Source organism: Vulpes lagopus, chromosome 12 (genome assembly GCF_018345385.1).
Source record: "Vulpes lagopus strain Blue_001 chromosome 12, ASM1834538v1, whole genome shotgun sequence".
Taxonomy (NCBI): domain Eukaryota; kingdom Metazoa; phylum Chordata; class Mammalia; order Carnivora; family Canidae; genus Vulpes; species Vulpes lagopus.
The window spans coordinates 38464293-38483746 of NC_054835.1; the positions used below are offsets into that span (position 1 = coordinate 38464293).

The 19454-nt window shown below is 40.9% G+C and overlaps 2 protein-coding genes and 1 pseudogene across 24 annotated transcripts in view; 2 read left to right on the plus strand and 1 right to left on the minus strand.

Moving 5' to 3' along the window:
• Positions 1 to 7906, minus strand: part of MED1 (mediator complex subunit 1) — a 29130-nt gene extending 21224 nt beyond the window's left edge. Inside the window, exons 1-5 of the mRNA XM_041725447.1 lie at positions 7685 to 7906; positions 5514 to 5620; positions 2658 to 2736; positions 548 to 602; positions 312 to 444 (exon numbers count right to left, since the gene is read on the minus strand). Of these exons, the coding sequence (XP_041581381.1) occupies positions 312 to 444; positions 548 to 602; positions 2658 to 2736; positions 5514 to 5620; positions 7685 to 7709 (399 nt within the window). The 5' untranslated portion in view covers positions 7710 to 7906. The remainder of the gene's footprint in view (positions 1 to 311; positions 445 to 547; positions 603 to 2657; positions 2737 to 5513; positions 5621 to 7684) is intronic.
• Positions 7907 to 12735: 4829 nt separating this feature from the next.
• Positions 12736 to 13354, plus strand: LOC121472734 (annotated as a pseudogene).
• A 3737-nt stretch (positions 13355 to 17091) lies between these two features.
• Positions 17092 to 19454, plus strand: part of CDK12 (cyclin dependent kinase 12) — a 79771-nt gene continuing 77408 nt past the window's right edge. For 21 of the 23 annotated variants that reach the window (XR_005983056.1, XR_005983057.1, XR_005983059.1 and 18 more), the window contains exon 1: positions 17092 to 18735. Coding sequence is in view for 2 of the 23 variants with exons in the window: in XM_041724773.1 (XP_041580707.1) it covers positions 17687 to 18735 (1049 nt within the window). In the remaining 21 variants the exon portion in view is untranslated. The remainder of the gene's footprint in view (positions 18736 to 19454) is intronic. The other 2 variants (XR_005983067.1, XR_005983068.1) reach the window with 1 other exon arrangement.

The window sequence follows — 19454 nt, forward strand, 5'->3', positions numbered from 1 at the left end:
AGGACAGGAACTTTAAGTTACTTATTTCTGTATCCCCAGCACCTATCGTTCATTGCGGCTCATGTTTGTTGATATGAAATGGAAAGTGTTCCTCTAGTGTCTCCACTTGTCGAAGCCTTTGGATGATGTCAGAGATGGACCCATGTTATTCTAAATTCTAGAGCTATTGATAGTATAGCCCATCACATCATCTCTACAGTGGCTCATGAAAAAACCTAAACCCAAGCTATTTCAAACCCCAACAATTCATTTTAAAATTAATGTCCCTAAGTAAACCCCACAGATTCCAGTGAAATATCAACAACACATACCACAGGATTCTCCCCATGGTGAGCCACTTTTACATCACAAAGCTGTCCTGCAGGATCTAACTGCACTTCCACATAGAACATATCTGACGTGATGTAACATTCAGTGCCACTGGCACTGAGATGAGAGCCCAGTCTAGCAGGAACAAATCAAAACAAAAATTAATAGAAGACACATAAATAAAGCCACCCAAAGTCAACACTAAGTTAAATACTTCTGCCTGAGATAGACTACTTACCCATTCTGTCTTGCTATAGACTCCAAGCGGTCAGTCATTGCTGGTAAAGATGTTACTAGGAAAGGGAAAAAAAGAAGAAAAGAAAAGAAAAGAAAAGAAAAGAAAAGAAAAGAAAAGAAAAGAAAAGAAAAGAAAAGAAAAGAAAAGAAAAGAAAAGAGAAGAGAAGAGAAGAGAAGAGAAGAGAAGAGAAGAGAAGAGAAGAGAAGAGAAAAGAAAAGAAAAAAAGAAAAAAGAAAGAAATCACAAAGCGCTCCAAACACTTAAATTTTATTGTTCAAAGACTGAAATATCCTAAAGAGTATATCCATCCTTCCAAGTCATTACATTCAATAGTTCAAATGCTTGTTAATTTAAACAAGTTCATTAGTAAGACTTAGCTGTGACCTAGGCAGTAGTAAGGATCCAAAAAAAGATATATTTAGGGGTGAGGCACCTGGCTTGCTCAGTTAGTAGAGCATGCAACTCTTGATTTGGGGGTCATGAGTTGGAGCCTCATGTTGAGGGGAAGGGGCCTTACTTTAAAAATCTATTTTTAAAAATTGTTGGACCTTTCTCCTCTTCCTTTTGCGTTGCTCAATTAGGACAAGTTATCTTTAACTTCAAAAAGACACCTGTATCTGCTAATGCTAAAATAAAGAAGATTAATATCAAAACCAAACCAACATAAAAACAAATATTCAATATTCACAGCAGCATTATTATTTCCAAAGGTGGAAACAAACCAAATGTCCATTCATGGGTGAATGTAGAAATAAAATGTGGTATGTACATACAATTATTTAGCTTTTTTAAAAAAGGAAATTCAGATACATGCTACAACACAGATAAACCCTGAAGACAGTAGGCTATATGAAAAGCTAGTCACAAAAGGACAGATACTATTTGATTCCACTTATATGAAGTATCTGGAGTAGACAAATTCTTACAGACAGAAAGCAGAATGATGGTTACCAGCAGTTGAGGAGAGGGAGAAAGAAGTTATTGTTTTTTTTTTTTTTTTTTTTTTAGAAGTTATTGTTTAGTAAGTACAGAGCTTCAGCTCAGAAAGATGAAAAGGTTCTGAAGATGGATAGTGGTGGTGATGGTTACACAACAATGTGAATGGACTTAACGCCACAATTTTTTTAAAAAGTACCATCCTCTGTCTCTACATATTTCCAGATTGGGAAGGGCTACCAGAGTTTTTCAATATGCAGACTCTACGTTGAGTTGGAAGAAGCAAAAGTAGGATCTTCTACATTTTGATGAACTAAACAAGGATTCTTAACCATCAGAGAAGAAAATGTTAGGAGGGGCAATGAAGGTTGTAGGAGCCCACTCTCAAACTTGAGATCTCAAAGGACACCCAAGGGAGAAAAAAAAAAAACAGTATTCAACTGAATGAGGCTCATTTGTAATGGATCAGAGTCAAATCTGCTTTTACTTTCATTCTCCCACAAAACACACAGAACTAGTCATTATAAGCATGGATATTCAAACTCATGATTTAAATTTTATTTGCTTTCCTGACCTGAAAACACTGTCCATAAACAACGTAAAAATCTTTTATTAAAGTTAAAATGTCAATCTTCTCATTACAAGTTCATTAGAAGAGAACATACGAAGAAAAAAAAAAAAACTTTCCCTTGCTAACTTATGGTTACCTTCCATCAATTATCTTTTGAATTTCTACCAGCCTCCAAAATAGATAAAAAATATATGTTTCGGGGATCCCTGAGTGGCTCAGCAGTTTAGCACCTGCCTTCGGCCCAGGACATGATCCTGGGGTCCTGGAATCAAGTCCCACATCGGGCTCCCTGCATGAAGCCTGTTTCTCCCTCTGCCTATGTCTCTGCCCCTCTCTCTCATTCTCTCTCTCTCTCTCATGAATGAATAAAATCTTAAAAAAAAAATAAATAAATATAAATATATATATATATATATATATATATATATATATATATTTCAAGAGTTCAAGTAGGAGCTCATCTCAACTCCATAGTAAAAGCAAGAGCATGCCTCGAATAGAAAGTTGATCTATCCCAATTTACATTACTTATGTAAGTATAAAACAGTCTTTTTAAAAAATTGGGCATTCTAAAGAAGCATATTTTAAACATGTTTACAAACCTTTGAGAGCTTTCTGCAAAGTCTCCAAACAGCTGACCAAATGTTGGTGCCCTCCAGAACTCATCACAACTCTCTTCTCCTATATTAAGTAGGAAAACATAAGATAAAACTGACCAAGCCAACAGTGTTTCAAGTAAAGGTACTTATTCTAGTAGCACTATTTCAGGATAATCTACACACTACATGCTATAGTCTGTATACTCTATATTCTCTATATACTCTAGATAATCTATAGATGCCTGTTACTCTGTCCATTCAGCCACAGGAGGAAAAGTTCATAAACATGGATACATCTATATCCATATACATGAAGAAAGAAAAAGGTATGCCCTAATCTTATTTTAATTAGGAAGATCAAGTACAATAAATAAGATCAGCCTTCTGCATCCTAAGTTTAGTCAGTTAAATGAGGTGGCTCAGGTGATTTGGCAGTTCCCAAATCTAACAAGGTGATTCGCATGTAATCTAAGAAATAAAATCAAGCCTTAGTTAAATAAGATTGACTCTAAGAGGGCAGCCCTGGTGGCACAGTGGTTTAGCGCCGCCTGCAGCCCAGGGCGTGATCCTGGAGACCCAGGATTGAGTCCTGCGTCGGGCTCCCTGCATGGAGCCTGCTTCTCCCTCTGCCTGTGTCTCTGCCCCTCTCTCTCTCTGTCTCTGTCTCTATGAATAAATAAATAAAATCTTAAAAAAAAAAAAAAAAAAAAAAAAAGATTGACTCTAAGAAACAAAGTGTAGTCCAGAAAAAGGGACTCCCAAAGAACAAAAGATTTGACATAGTTTTTCTAACCCTATCCAAAGAAGTTTCTCTCTCCAAAGGATTCCATTTCCTAGAAGTGTGAATAGTTTTAAGATACAAGGATAGCTTTTCAGGCTTTTCCATGGCCTAAATCCATCTCTCTTTGTTCTAATTCCACCTCACAAAACAAACATCTGATTAATAATCTGGGTTCCCTTGTACCTTGAATAGATAAGGGGTTGCTCTGGACAGTGGATACCAATATTTTGGTAAGTGGAAAGATAAACTCTCTGTGGTAAATTAATAAATTGGCAGTCTGATTTACATTTTAATCTGAGATTCTTTTATTAAGACATTAAACAAAACAATACAAAACAAAACCCCACATTCTATGTATGTAATCATCAGCCAGAAGACATTCACACATTTGTCAAATTTGCAGTTACAGAAATCTTTTAGCAACACACAATTTAATATTCATTATCTCACTTGATTCTTACAACAAAACTAGTGGAAAAGTAAGCTGATACTACGTGCCTCTGCATTCCAGATGAGGAAACTCAGAGTCAATAATTTGTCCAAAGTAAGTCTTTTGATAGCAAATTTAGTTCTTTTACTAGAGCTATACAGATATGATCATTTTATTATTTTTATTTTTTTTTAGATATGATCAGTTTTAACACTAATAAATCTACTAAACCGAACTTACTCTGTACTCAAAGTAAGATTTGGTGGGGAGGAGTGGAACTTTCATTGAAATATAAATAACATATACAAAAAAGGTATATGGGGATCCCTGGGTGGCGCAGCGGTTTGGCGCCTGCCTTTGGCCCAGGGTGCAATCCTGGAGACCTGGGATCGAATCCCACGTCAGGCTCCCGGTGCATGGAGCCTGCTTCTCCCTCTGCCTGTGTCTCTGCCTCTCTCTCTCTCTCTGTGACTATCAAAAATAAATAAAAATTATAAAAAAAAAGAAAAGGTATATGGCTCTTAAGTGAAAAGATCTATGAATTATCACAAAGTGAACACACCCATATAACACTGCCCAGGTCAAATCATTGAAGTTAAATTTTCCTACATCATTTGACTACCACTGGAATCATGGATGAACTTTAAATAGCCAGTTCCTATGCCCTGTCTTCACTTTGAAATGATTCAAAAAACAGTACTATAGAGGAAAAGGTAGACAGAGTGAACAGGTGAAGCTAATTAAGAATCAATCACAAACTCCAGGGAGGCCTGTGTGACGCAGTCAGTTTAGCATCCAACTCTTCGTTTTGGCTCAGGCCGTGATCTCAGCCCAAGCACAGAGCCTGCTTGAGTCCTTCTCCCTCTCCCTCTGCCCCTCCCCCCTGCGCTCATGCTCTCTTGAGCTCTCTAAAATAAATAAATCTTTAAAAAAATCGGGATCCCTGGGTGGCGCAGCGGTTTGGCGCCTGCCTTTGGCCCAGGGCGCGATCCTGGAGACCCGGGACTGAATCCCACATCAGGCTCTTGGTGCATGGAGCCTGCTTCTCCCTCTGCCTGTGTCTCTGCCTCTCTCTCTCTCTCTCTCTGTATGACTATCATAAATAAAATTTAAAAAAAAATTTTTTTTAAATCAATTGTGGGATCCCAGGGTGGCTCAGCAGTTTGGCGCCTACCTTCGGCCCAGGGCATGATCCTGGAGTCCCGGGATTGAATCCCACAACAGGCTCCCTGCATGGAGCCTGCTTCTCCTTCTGCCTATGTCTCTGCCTCTCTCTCTCTCTCTCTCTCTCTCTCATGAAAAATAAATAAAATCTTAAAAAAAAAAATCAATCGCAAACTCTATTAGTAGTATATATACAATGAAAATACTATTTCGTTAGAATCAAGTGGCTTGAGGTGCCCGGGTGGCTCAGTTGGTCTGACTCTTGATTTCGGCTCAGGTCATGATCTCAGGGTCCTTTAAGAGTCTCTCTTTCCTTCTCCCTCTGACCGACCCCCCAACCTACTCCCTGCCCACCTCTCTCTCTCTCTCAAAAAAACTGAGGAGATACCCTATAATAACTAGTTTGAAAAAAATTTACACAGGGAGCTTAGCTTATTAAATAATTATCTAAGCATAACACTTTATCCACTACATTAATCCTCACCATGACTTGACGCACAAGCTTAATGGTTTCACTCCAAGGTCTATTTTGGTTAAATTTTGCATGGAGCCGTTCCAAGAGAGAACTCATCTTACTCAGCTTCTCCGATTCTACAATATAAATAAGAAAACATTATTAGAAACTTTCCTTTCCAGACCTTCCACAATCTTTCTTGTAAAAGAAACTCCCACACTTCAACCTGGTAAGAACTCAGTTGAAATATTTTTCAATACCATTTACTTCAAAACATACAAATTATTTACTTTTAATAACAAAATGACACAGAAATTGGGTTCTAAACTAATGAGCACCACAGAACATAACTGATTTCTATCCAGTCTTTTAATGAAAACCAAAAAAAGAACCACCTCTAACCATGTTTTGGGGTCAAGACTACAAGACTGTTTTGGGGTTAGTGACAAAATCATTTCATGATACGCATGAATCCCTTGCATGATATATGAAAAGCATACATTTGAACATGGCCTTACTTTTGTTAGTTGGTTTTCAATGTGAAATGCAGACTTTGATGTAATTCTAAGAGAACAATATAGAAGTATTATCAAGAAAATAGGCTGTATTTGCCATTTTCATTTTTCCTGTTTGAATTCAAACTAAAACTATATGGATAGGAAATATGTCAATGACTAAAGGATGAGCTTCTAGCAGAGCTAAGAGAAAGGTGGAAAAGTCCTCAGTTTCCTGGGCTATGAGTGAACAAAGATCTTATGCTCTCCAGCCTTCCTAATTTTTATTACTGAATTATAATTTTTATTTTTGAATTTTTGTTATTTTACTACTGAACTATAGCTTTATTTCTATTAAATTTTTTACTTTTGAAATATGGGTGATCCTTCCTCTAATTCTTACACTTCTTAGGACCTGTTCTAGAGACCACTGGCAATGCAAAAACTCAATACACCTGAGATGGTATCTGTGAAGGGGTGTGCATAAGTTAACGTGGAAATAACCATCACAGAAAGCAAAATGAGATATGCTGTTTAAAAAAGACACATTACAATTGAAACACAAAAAAGGAAAATCTCATTATTAGTTGTGGGGAGATTACAGAAAAGGTGACAGTTGATATTGGCATTGAAAGATGAATAATCTCAGCAATCAGGGTTAAGGCAGTGACATTTTCTAAATCAAGATTCAAATTCCTTCCTCCAATGTCCTCATCTTCTGGAAAACCGGTTTGGGGACTGTTTCAGCCAGCTTACAGTTCTGGACACATTGTTGGCAATTCCCACTTTCAAGACTCATTCACACATGATTTTATGTGCTGGGGATATAGAATTGAGCAAACTAGACAAAATTCCTGCCTCATCAAGTTTCCATTTTACATTCACCAATCCTCTGCACCCAAGGAGTATACCTTTCTTCTTCCTCTCCTTTAAAATACACTCCCCTCCCTTTTCCTTGAGAAGCCTGATGATAAATACTTTACACGAATGATCAAACACTTTTTGTGCCAGGTACTACACAACGATGCGTAAGACAAAGTGCTCAAAGTGGAGAAGATGGGTAAACATTAGTACAGTGATCCTTATTAACAAAACTATATCCAAAATGCTAAGGAAGCATTTAAGAGTGTAGAACTTTAGAGAATCTAAGTAAGGTTCCACAGAAAAGTTGTTTTTCCGCAGTTGTGAGTTAGTCCAGCCATTGAAAGGATGAAATTCAACGCATTTTATAAACATACAATAGTGTAAGTCTGGACACTGTAACGTTCCATGGAACTACTAGCTCTTAAAATCATAAAGTACTAATCATTTCATTCACGCCAAAACATTCTCCGATATTTGACACACAGCTCTGTATTTTTTTAATATCATTATTCAGATATCTCTTCTGAAACGAGGTGTAAGCAGGTTTTAGATTCACTCGCCTGGTCTTCCATCAACTTTAGACTAAAAACGTTCCGAGGCCCAACTGATTGTCCCTAGCTATGCAGGAAACCTTCATAGAAGTTGAGAGCCCCCATCACCCGAGACTCAGATCCTTGCATCACCAACGAAGGCACAGTCAGAAGCTATCCCGCCTCCTGGACTCCACGACCTCAGGACCGTTGCCCCTGCAGAGGCATCGGGCCACCCCCACCCCAGCTCCTCTCACAGATTGGCTCCCCCAAGCTGCGTCCCGCCCCCTGCATTCCCCCTCAAGTCACTCACCCTCGGTTTCCCCCTGAGCCTTCATCCTGATGGTGGGGAGGTCCTGAGTCCTACACAAGAGGATAAACCCTTCCCCACCACTAACGAGGGAACCAAGTTGGTTCGGGCTCCCGGGACGCAGGGGACCAACCGTCCCCACTCTTCCCGGGAAGGCTCAGTCTGAAGTCCCCGGCGGCAAGAAGAGAAGGGTGCTCCCGGCCGCCGCCATCTTCCCAACGGAACTTCCCAAATATCGCGAGATTAACCGTGATCCTGCGAGAGACAGGAAAAAGGCTGGGCACCAAAATATCGCGAAATAGTGAATGCAGTGCTTCTCGCGAGATTCGCCTAATCACGCCTTCCCTTAGCTTTCGGTCATCTTAAGGTTTACTTACTGCTCTCGAGTACCGTGTTTGCCGTCTCCTAGCGCTCAGCCTCGCTTCCGAGTGGCAAAGGAGTTCGTAAATTAAAATCCTGGGATCTCTTTACTGACTGGCATTTCAAAGAATATAGGTACCAGAAATATTTTGTTGAAGATAATACGCTGGGCAGCCCGGGTGGCTCAGCGGTTTAGCGCCGCCTTCAGCCCGGGGTGTGATCCTGGAGACCCGGGGATCGAGTCCCATGTCGGGCTCCCTGCATGGAGCCTGCTTCTCCCTCTGCCTGTGTCTCTGTCTCTCTCTCTCTCTATCTCTCGTGAATAAATAAAATAAAATAAAAGATAATACGCTTTATTGAGATACTAGGTGGAAACATGAAAACGGTATTGGGTCTTTGTAACACAGCGTTCCAAGCCAGCCCAATTCACTTAATTTCCATTTCCCAATTTTTTCCTCAAATTTCAGAAATATTTCTCACGCAATAACGGTTTTTTGTTTTTTTGGGTTTTTTTTTAAGATCTGGGAGATTTTAAATTAAGGTGAACTTGTAGCAGTCAGAGCATCGGATGCTTTTAATTATATACTAAGGTGTATGACTACTAGTGTTCTATCTGGTAATCATAGTAAAACAAGCAGTTTAGCTTGTACTCCACAATACAAAGAATGCGCAGTCCTGTCTCCTCACGTGGAGAAATTTGGAGTAATGATGAGAAGTTTATGGCCACTGGAACTGAAGGACCAGGCTAAAATACAAAACTACCATTTGGTGGAAGTTCTCAACGTAGTTAAGGCTTGGTTTTGTTTTGTTTTGTTTTTAATGTTCTTTTTTCCAAACAAATCTTTGAAAATAGCCGCTGTAAAGTTGGATTTTACCTAGTTCACTGTAAGGATACTAAGTAGTGGATTTCTACTGGCTTTCAGTCTCAGAATTTTTCCATATTTCAAAAATGCTATTCAAACATCCTCCAAAGCCATTCCAGCAGACAACTGCAGTTCAGGTGAGCGGGCACAGCAGTGTAAATTTAATAAGAACAAATCTTTGTTTTCTTTTTATTTATTTATGATAGTCACAGAGAGAGAGGGAGAGACACAGGCAGAGGGAGAAGCAGGCTCCATGCACTGGGAGCCTGACGTGGGATTCGATCCCGGGTCTCCAGGATCGTGCCCTGGGCCAAAGGCAGGCGCCAAACCGCCGCGCCACCCAGGGATCCCAAGAACAAATCTTTGGAAGCGTCTGGGAACACGTTTACTACCACAAAGATATCTATAACTATGCTCTCGGAAGTAGAATTCAAATTTTATTTTTTATCTTTTCCTCTTTACCCTCATTCCTTTAGTCACTACATAGGGAGTTTCTTGGGGCAGGATTTTGCCTTCATTTCTGAATTTCCACAGCTTACCTACTGGAGCCCAGTAGACAAATGTTTTACTGGGTCTACAAAACCTTCCTAGGGGAAAAAAAAAAAAACCTTCCTAGACCCACCTCACCGGTTGCCAATCCCCAGCCATGCTAGCTTTCTTTCTCATGCAGAAAATTGCTGCACTCTCCTCCCAAGTTCCTTGAACAGGCCTTTTTTAACTGCTGGGAGAGGCCTTCCTCTACCTGACTCCTTCACCTCACTAAGGCCTTCTTATTCAGATGTCAATTTAATTGTCTTCTTCTAGACTATAAAGAAGTCTTCTCTAACCCCTGACTTGATCAAGTCCTCTGTTACATTATTTCAAATTTCTCTCTTTTTTTTAAGATTTTATTTTATTTTTGAGAGAGTGTGTGTGCATGCATGCTCAATGTTGGGAGCAGAGGCAGAGAGAGAGGAAGAAAGAATCTGCAATAGACCCCAAGCTGAGCACAGAGCCCAACACTGGGCTAGATGTCCCAACCCTGAGCTCATGACCTGAGCCAAAATCAAGAGTCCAATGCTTAATCAACTAAACCACTCAGGTGTTCCTCCAACTTCTCTTTAATAGCACTTTCAGGGCAGCCTGGGTGGCTGAGCGGTTTAGGGCTGCTTTCAGCCCAGGGTGTGATCCTGGAGACCCGGGATCGAGTCCCATGTCAGCCTCCCTGCATGGAATGGAGCCTGCTTCTCCCTCTGCCTTTGTCTCTGCCTCTCTGTCTCTCTGTTTCTCATGAATACATAAATAAAATCTTTAAAAAAAAAAGCACTTTCATTGCTATTACTTAATAGTAATTAAAAGTATTAATGCATAATACATTGAAATGTATTAAGTACATGATGGTTAAATGCCTGTCTTCGTTGTTAGTTTGCTATCTCCAGGAAGGTTGTACTGGGTCTACTTCTTTCACTACCGTCTAGTGACATTGCCTAGACCAGCCCCTAACACACGTTAGAGACTCATTACATATTGCTGGTATAAACTGATAGGGTTGCCAGATAAAATACAGAACACTCAGTTAAATTTGAATTTCAGATAATCAATTAATATTCTTAATATAAAAAAGTGTTTCGGGGCATCTAGGTGGCTCAGTCAGTTGAGCATCTACCTTTGGCTCAGTCCCAGATCCAGCCCTATAGCTGGCTTCCTGCTCAGCAGGGAGTCTGCTTTTCCTTCTCCCTCTGCCCCTCCCCCTGTTTGTACTATCTCTCAAATAGATAAATAAAAAAAATCTTTAAAAAAAAGAAAATAGGGCAGCCAGGGTGGCTCAGCGGTTTGGCGCCACCTTCGGCCCGGGGTGTGATCCTGGAGACCGGGGATCAAGTCCCACATCAGGCTCCCTGCATGGAGCCTGCTTCTCCCTCTGCCTGTGTCTCTGCCTCTCTCTCTTTCTCCCTTTCTCTGTCTCTCATAAATAAATAAATAAATAAATAAATAAATAAATAAATAAATAAATAATAAAAATATATAATGTAAATCTAGCAACCTTAAAATTGATGAGGTACAGAGAGCATTTTATCCAAGTGAAAATTATTCAAAGATAATATTTACTTTTTTTTAAGATTTATGTATTTGAGAGAACAAGTGCATGTGCATGAATGAGGGAGGCACAGACGGAAAGGGAGAGAGAATCTTCAAGCAGCCTTTCTGCTGAGTGCAGAACCTGCCACAAGGCTCGACCCAGGAATCTGGGTTCATGACCTGAGCTGAAATCAAGAGCCAAATATTCAACAGATTGAGCCACCCAGGCACCCCCTCAAAGATAATTAATATTTAAAATGCTGACAAGCGTCTAAGGAATCCTAATACTTGTGTAATAACTAGGAGCTGGTAATATAAACACGAAAACAGAGCCCCAAACTTCGATGCACTCACTTGATAATAAGGTTCTGAAAACATGATTGGTCACAAAAATCAGTTACTCAAAAAATTTTTGTTAACTTATAATTGTGCCCCAAATATCAATATTAGATATACAGCTACATTTTCTCATGGAAACTATACACAATAATGTCTATATCAACTATAGCTAGGTAATTTTAAACCTTATAAGCTTGAAAATAAAATAAATTTTATCAAATTCTGGTCACAGAATAGAATAAGAAGTTATTTCTCATTTGAAAATACAGATAAGGGGCGCCTGGGTGGTTCAGTGGTTGGCGTCTGCCTTTGGCTCAGAGCATGATCCAGGGTCCTGGGATCGAGTCCCACATTGGGCTCCCCCTGAGGAGCCACTTCTCCCTCTGCCTATGTCTCTGCCTCTCTCTGTGTCTCCCATGAATAAATAAATAATCTTTTTTAAAACGCAGGTAAAATGACATTATTGAAAAATTTGTACTCCAAAAGTAAAGATAGGGAGAGACATGTCATTAAACAAGAAAATCATCTAAGATGCACATAGGAGCGATCTTTGTATATGGCAAAAAGGAACACTGGTCAAATTTTAAATGACTAAGCTTTGAGGGGGATTTCAGAGGACTCTTCAAAACCTAAAATCTAAACTAATAAATTGATCTAGGGCAGGGTTGGGGGAGTTATTGACTTTAGTTAAATATTTCCTCTTGAGTACAGCCTAAAGAGAAGCTTTCTGGATTGCTGAGGGATTTACAGGGAAAGTATGGTGTTCATCTGACTGATTACCTTGAGGTTCATAAAGTTGCCCTGACTCCCTGCCCTGGGAGGTCATGCAAATAAAGCAAATTGTGTAGTCCTGGAATTTCTGAGTTCAAAGTTTTTCTGTAGAGTGAAGCAACCCTTATTTTATAAAAGTGCTATTTTCACAAATTCTTGGACAAATTTCTGCAGTTTACACTTAATTTTGTATTTAAACACTTGAACAAAACTATATTTCCTAGAGTAGACATTTTTTCCAGCTTTGTTGAGATATTATTGACCTTAGAGTAGAATTGCATCCACCAAAAAGAGAAAGTGTGCTAGAACAGAAAGAGTACTGGTCTAAGATTAAAGAAAGAGCTATCCCTGATCCTGGCACTTCTTAACACTTAATGGGAATGTATTCCAACTCCTGAGTCTTAGTTTCAACCTTTAGATGCATGTGGTAATACCCATCTTGGCCACCTCCCGGGGTTATTTGTTAAACTAATATCTATTGACAGACTTAAAAGAGTTTGTGGAAAATTGAACAGTGCTACAGAAATAAGTCATAAAAATTCAGGAAAATCTTCATTCACTCATTCATTTATCCATTACAAGTCTACAGTCTTCAGTAGGAGCCCGCAGATAATTTAAAAAGTTTCAAATAGGGCCCAGCGGCTGTTCACAGAGCAAGGGAAGATGAATGCCAGAGGACTTGGATCTCACTGAAGGACAGTATTCCAGTTACTGAACTTTCAGTAAGTGGACCTTTTGAACAGCATGATCTTCGAAAAGGTCTCCCTTGTGTGAAAAATGAACTTTTGCCCAGTCATCCTCTTGAATTATCAGAAAAAAATTTCCAGCTCAACCAAGATAAAATGGATTTTTCTACACTAAGAAACATTCAGGTTCTGTTTGTTCCACTAAAATTATAAATGGAATTCAAGGCTGTGCAGCAGGTTCAGCGTCTTCCATTTCTTCCAAGTTCAAACCATTCACTGGATATTGGAGGGGTAATATTGAGACTACTGGATTTGAAGATATTCTTTAAATTTTTTTTTAATTTTTATTTATTTATGATAGGCACACAGTGAGAGAGAGAGAGGCAGAGACACAGGCAGAGGGAGAAGCAGGCTCCATGCACCGGGAGCCTGATGTGGGATTCGATCCCGGGTCTCCAGGATCGCGCCCTGGGCCAAAGGTAGGCGCTAAACCACTGCGCCACCCAGGGATCCCGGATTTGAAGATATTCTTAATGGGACCCTTCACAATGGGAGAACCACACTTGATGGTAGAATATAAACTCGGTTTACTGTAATCTGTTGTGTTTATGAATATAGAGGGGCTGCATGTTGTTTATAGTCATCTTTTTACTATAATTTGATGTATACAGCATTAAAAGAATGGACACATTAGAATTTTTGCCTAAATAGTATTTGTGATCATTTGAAATTATTTGGTCTTTGGTTTATGGCCATGTGACAATTGAAGCACTAAAGGACATAATTTTAAAACACCCAATTTATATGAAAACAATAGCCTTTTAAAAAATTTTTATTTATTCATGAGACGGAGAGAGAGAGAGGCAGAGACACAGGCAGAGGGAGAAGCAGGCTCCATGCAGGGAGCCCATCCTGGGACTCCATCCCGGATCTCCAGGATCACGCCCTGGACTGAAGGTGGCGCTAAACCGCTGAGCCACCCGGGGTGCCCCTGCTCTTGTCTTTAAAATGAAAAATCAACCAGCATATGTTGATTACACTGTTGTAATGCATAAATTTATATATCACAAAATGATTAAATTGAAAAAATTAGAATACTTATGTACATACACCGTATCCCTGAACAAATTCCATTATTATTTAAAAATAAATCTTCAAAAAAATAAAAAATAAATCTTCATTATAAAAAAAGAGTTTCAACTGCTCTTTAAATTACATGATAAATGTTATTCAAGATTTTGACACATTGCCATAATTCCTTCTTCTGTCCCCACTTTTCCATTTTACCATGAGTATGGGTACATCCTGGGTCAAAAATTTAATATCATTTAGGGATGCCTGGGTGGCTCAGTGGTTGACATCTGCCTTTGGCTCAGGTCATCTCAAGATCCTGAGATTGAATCCTGCATCAGGCTCCCTGCTGGGGCATCTGTTTCTCTCATTTTTTTTTTTTAAAGATTTATTTATTTTATTTATTCATGATAGACACAGAGAGACAGAGAGAGAGGCAGAGACAGGCAGAGGGAGAATCAGGCTCCATGCAGGGAGCCCGATTCAGACTCGATCCCAGAACTCCAGGATCGCGCCCCGGGACTCCAGGATCGTGCCCCGTGCCAAAGGCAGGCACCAACCGCTGAGCCACCCGAGGATCCCCTGTTTCTCTCATTAATAAATAAATAAAATCAGGGTGTGTGGATGGCTCAGCGGTTGAACGCCTGCCTTCAGCCAGCCCAGGGTGTGATCCTGGAGACCCAGAATGGAGTCCCACATTGGGCTCCCTGCATGGAGCCTTCTCCCTCTGCCTGTGTCTCTGCCTCTCTGTCTCTTGTGAATAAATAAATAAAATCTTAAAAAAAAAAAACAACCAACCTGATCTCATTTAATAGATATGAAAAAACAGAGTACTTTTGCCAAACTCATGCCAGTATTTGGTTGGTAGCTCAGTCATTTCATCTAATGGGCCATTAAGTCTCACACCATATCATCATATCAAACACTGGTGGGAACTTTTTTATATCCAGGCTCTCTTGCAGCAATGAATAAGGCGTTACCATACCTGAGTCCCAGTACTTAATTCTATCTTTTTATTTTTTTCTTGATGGCATTAAATCTTTTTCCACGGTTGGGATGCCTGGGTGGCTCAGCGGTTGGGCAGCTGTCTTTGGTTCAGGTCGTGATCCCAGAATCTAGGGTTCCTGTGAGGAGCCTGCTTCTCCCTCTGCCTGTGTCTCTGCCTCCATCTCTCTGTGTCTCTCCTGAATAGATAAATCTTTTTTAAAAAAATAAAAATAAAATTTCTACCATGGTTAATTAAAAAGTTTATCTTTTAAAAAAAAAAGTTTATCTTTTTTCATTTTTAGCCAGCATTTATGGACTCAAACATTTATGTTAAAAAAAATTTTTTTGGTACCCATGTGACCGAAAGTAACAAGAACATTTTTAGGAAGTGATTTTAAAAAATATCTTAATTAATTAATTAATTAATTAATTAATTTGACAGAGAGCACTAGAGAGATACAGCAAGCACTAATGGGGGGGGGGGGCAGAGGGAGAGGGAGAAGCAGGTTCCCCACTGAGCAGGGAGCCCAAATCTGGGCTCAATTGCAGGACCCTGGGATCATGAGCCAAAGGCAGATGCTTAACAAACTGAGCCACCCAGAGACCCCCAGGGAGTGATTTTGAGAGTAGATTCTTCTGCATTTGTTCAAGGTGTTTTCTCGTCCCTAATTTATTGGCTGACCTTCCCATCTTTGCATATATGTATCCTACTTAATCTTCATGGCCCAACTCAATTGCCCTACATTTATAGAATTTTTTAACACTCCCAGCCTTCTTTATTATTTTTTCCCCGACTTCTTTATTTTGTTTTTTTTTTTTTGTTTGTTTGTTTTTCTTTTTTTTTTTTTCCCAGCCTTCTTTAGAACCTTTGCAGTGCTCTGTGTTATTCTTATGACATTTATCATCTTATATCTTTTGGTATGAATATTTTCTCTATATTGGCTTGATGGCCTTATGAGAAGGGACATTATTTCACAGAGAAGGGCCTTAAAGTATCATAGGTAATTTTTTTTTTTCATAGGTAATTTTTAAAAAGTTTTTATTTATTTTTTCATGAGGGACACAGAGACATAGGCAGAGGGGGAAGCAGACTCCAGGGACCATGTGAGACTATTCCAGGCCCCCAGGATCACAGCAGACGCTCAACCATGGAGCCACCCAGGCGCCCTTCATAGATAAATTTGATGAAGAAAACAATAATTTTTAAAAAAGATTTATCTACTTATTTATGACAGAGAGAGAGAGAGAGAGAGAGGCAGAGACACAGGCAGAGGGAGAATCAGGCTCCATGCAGGGAGCCCGACGTGGGACTCGATTCCGGGACCCCAGGATCACACCCTGGGCCAAAGGCAGGCGCTAAACCGCTGAGCCGCCCAGGGATCCCCGAAAACAAGAATTTTGGATGTCATTTAACCTCTCAGTACCTTAGTTTCCTCACATATACAATCCTATTTCAGATGATTGTTGTGAAGATGGAATGGGCTAATGTGGGCAGAGTTTTGAAAAGTAAAAAAAAAGAAGGGCAGGGATATTTTATTTTTTCTTGCTCATGAATACTTTTACTTGTTCAATAATTTAATTTTCTGTGTGAAGAGAAAAGGCTAAATGATTCTAGAAAAGCCACAGATGATCCCAAGAGGTGATGGGTTTTCGGGTTAAGATTTTAAACAGAGTAATGAGAGGAATGCCACACTATATAAGAGCTATGCTTTGGTGATAGACGTTAATTTGAATCTCGTTTTTGGCAGTTGCTGGACTAGCTTTGTTACCTTGAGTAAGTTATTTAACTTCTGTGACTCTGAGTTTCCTATCTGTAAAATAGGGAAGAGGATACCGCGTTTTGCAGGATAGTGAGAATTAAGACATAACGCGCGTGGTACACGCTATTTAAGTGGGAAGAATTATTAATACTTAGGGACTGGGGTTGAAATGTCCCCACATTCGCCCTTTGTCCTGTTGACAATATTTCCATCCTGGTAGTTAAAAGAGTTGTTATAAAGTATGCAAAGCTAGTTTTGTGCCGGAGCCTGCCGCTATTTGTTCAATGAGTTACCAATAAAGTTTTGAATAAAAAAAAAAATTCCTGCCACCGTTTCAATAAAGCTTTGCTCAAATGGAGAGCGGGAGCTTATCGCGAGAATCTGGCGGAACGCGTTTCTTGTTCAGGACCTACTCTCGCGTTGTTTAAGCAAGCCGTGGTGAGAGGTGAAAGGGAAGCACGAAATACCGCGAGAGCCCAGGGATTCTCGCGGTATTTCCTGGGATTCCCCCTCCCCCCCCTCCTCTAAGTGCCGTTTCGGTTTAACCTAGTGTGTGACTGAGTCTGTGTGAGGGAGCGAGTGAGTGTGTGAGGTGTTGAGGTGAGGCGGAGGCAAGAAGAGGGGCTCCCTCAGGAGCGAGGGACAAAGGGGGCGTGAGGCACTTAGGCCGCGGGACCCCAGCGACAGGAAGCCGCCCCGAGCCGGGCTACCGGGTAGGGGAAGGGCCCGCGCAGTCTTCACAGGGCCCCAGAGCCGGAGTCGGCCCCACTGCCCAGGGCCGTCGGCTTCCTACTTCCTCGACCTCCCCGGCGCTGGGGCCTGAGGATTGGCTCGGCGGGGGGAGGAAGGGAAACAGACTTGAGCAGCTACCCGTTGTCTCGCAACTCTACTGCTGAGGAACTCTCATTTCTTTCCTGGCTCCTTCACCCCCTACCTCATGTAGGAGGGTGCTGAGGAGTCGGGAGGGAGGAGGAGCCTGGGCTACTGTCCCTTCCCTCCCCACCCCCTTCTAGGGGCTCTTTGGTAGGCGTGGGGTTGGGGGGGAGGGTGGGGGTTACTTTTGGGAGTGCTGGGGAACTTTTTTCCCTTTTTGCGGGTAGGGGAAAGGGAATGCCCAATCCAGAGAGACATGGGGGCAAGAAGGACGGGAGTGGAGGAGCTTCTGGAACTTTGCAGCCGTCATCGGGAGGTGGCAGCTCCAACAGCAGAGAGCGTCACCGCTTGGTGTCGAAGCACAAGCGGCATAAATCCAAGCACTCCAAAGACATGGGGTTGGTGACCCCCGAAGCAGCACCTTTGGGTACAATTATCAAACCTCTGGTGGAGTATGATGACATCAGCTCTGATTCAGATACCTTCTCTGACGACATGGCCTTCAAACTAGACAGGAGGGAGAATGATGAACGTCGTGGGACTGATCGGAGTGACCGTCTGCACAAACATCGTCACCACCAGCATAGACGTTCCCGGGACTTACTAAAAACTAAACAAACAGAAAAAGAGAAAAACCAGGAAGTCTCCAGCAAATCGGGATCGATGAAGGACCGGATATCAGGAAGTTCAAAGCGTTCAAATGAGGAGAATGAGGACTATGGGAAGGCACAGATATCCAAAAGCAGCAGCAACAAGGAATCCAGGTCATCCAAACTTCATAAGGAGAAGACACGGAAAGAACGTGAGTTGAAGTCTGGGCACAAAGACCGGAGTAAAAGTCATCGGAAGAGGGAAACACCCAAAAGCTACAAAACAGTAGACAGCCCCAAACGGAGATCCAGGAGTCCCCATAGAAAATGGTCTGACAGCCCCAAGCAAGATGATAGCCCCTCGGGAGCTTCCTATGGCCAAGATTATGACCTTAGTCCCCCAAGATCTCACACCTCTAGCAATTATGACTCCTACAAGAAGAGTCCTGGAAGTACCTCAAGAAGGCAGTCAATTAGCCCTCCTTACAAGGAGCCTTCGGCCTACCAGTCAAGCACCCGGTCACCGAGTCCCTACAGTAGACGACAAAGGTCTGTGAGTCCCTATAGTCGGAGACGTTCTTCCAGCTATGAAAGGAGTGGCTCTTACAGTGGGAGATCACCTAGTCCCTATGGTCGAAGACGGTCTAGCAGCCCTTTCATGAGCAAACGGTCTCTGAGTCGGAGTCCACTCCCCAGGTGAGTTATTTGTCTAACAGCCCTTTCTTACTTAGGCTGGGTCTTGAGGAACTGGCAATTAGTCATGTTAACGTTTTGTTGAAGCCGCCAGTCTTCCTCGTTAACTAGAACAATTTGCTATTGACTAGCTATTCAAGTAGTTGAATCTGGTCTTCTCTTAACCCAGAATTTGAGAAGTGGAGAGTTCACATGTCTAAAACTACTAAAGGTAGGTACTTCAGTGGTGAGATCGTCAGTTGTAAGCTCCTGTGAGAAAAACCATAGGCTCCTGCTTCTTGAGTACACAGAGTTGATAACTGAGTTTATCTCATAGCTTGTCTAGCAATTTCTGTTGCATTGTTTTGAATGTTTTAAAATCACCTTGGTGTTCATGCTTTAGACCTTATTGGACCTCACTGAAGATGTAAGAAACTATAAATTTTCATTTGTATAATTTTGAGGCCATTTGCCTAAGTCATTTATCATTTGAATGTGTGCTGTCCACTGAGTCTCCAGGGCTGTAAGTTTATTTCTTCATTGACAGTGTTTTGATAACTCTGGTTTTAACTGATGTTTTTACTGGAGTTCAGCTGTTTAGTCCTTTTTCTTTTTGTTGGTGTATAGCCTAGCAAAAATTGGTTCTAAGGATAATTTGATTTTCTTTACATCATCACCATTGACCTACCCTGTGACCACTGGCAATTTTCAAAATCTTTCTCTAAAAAACTAGTGGTAGTGCC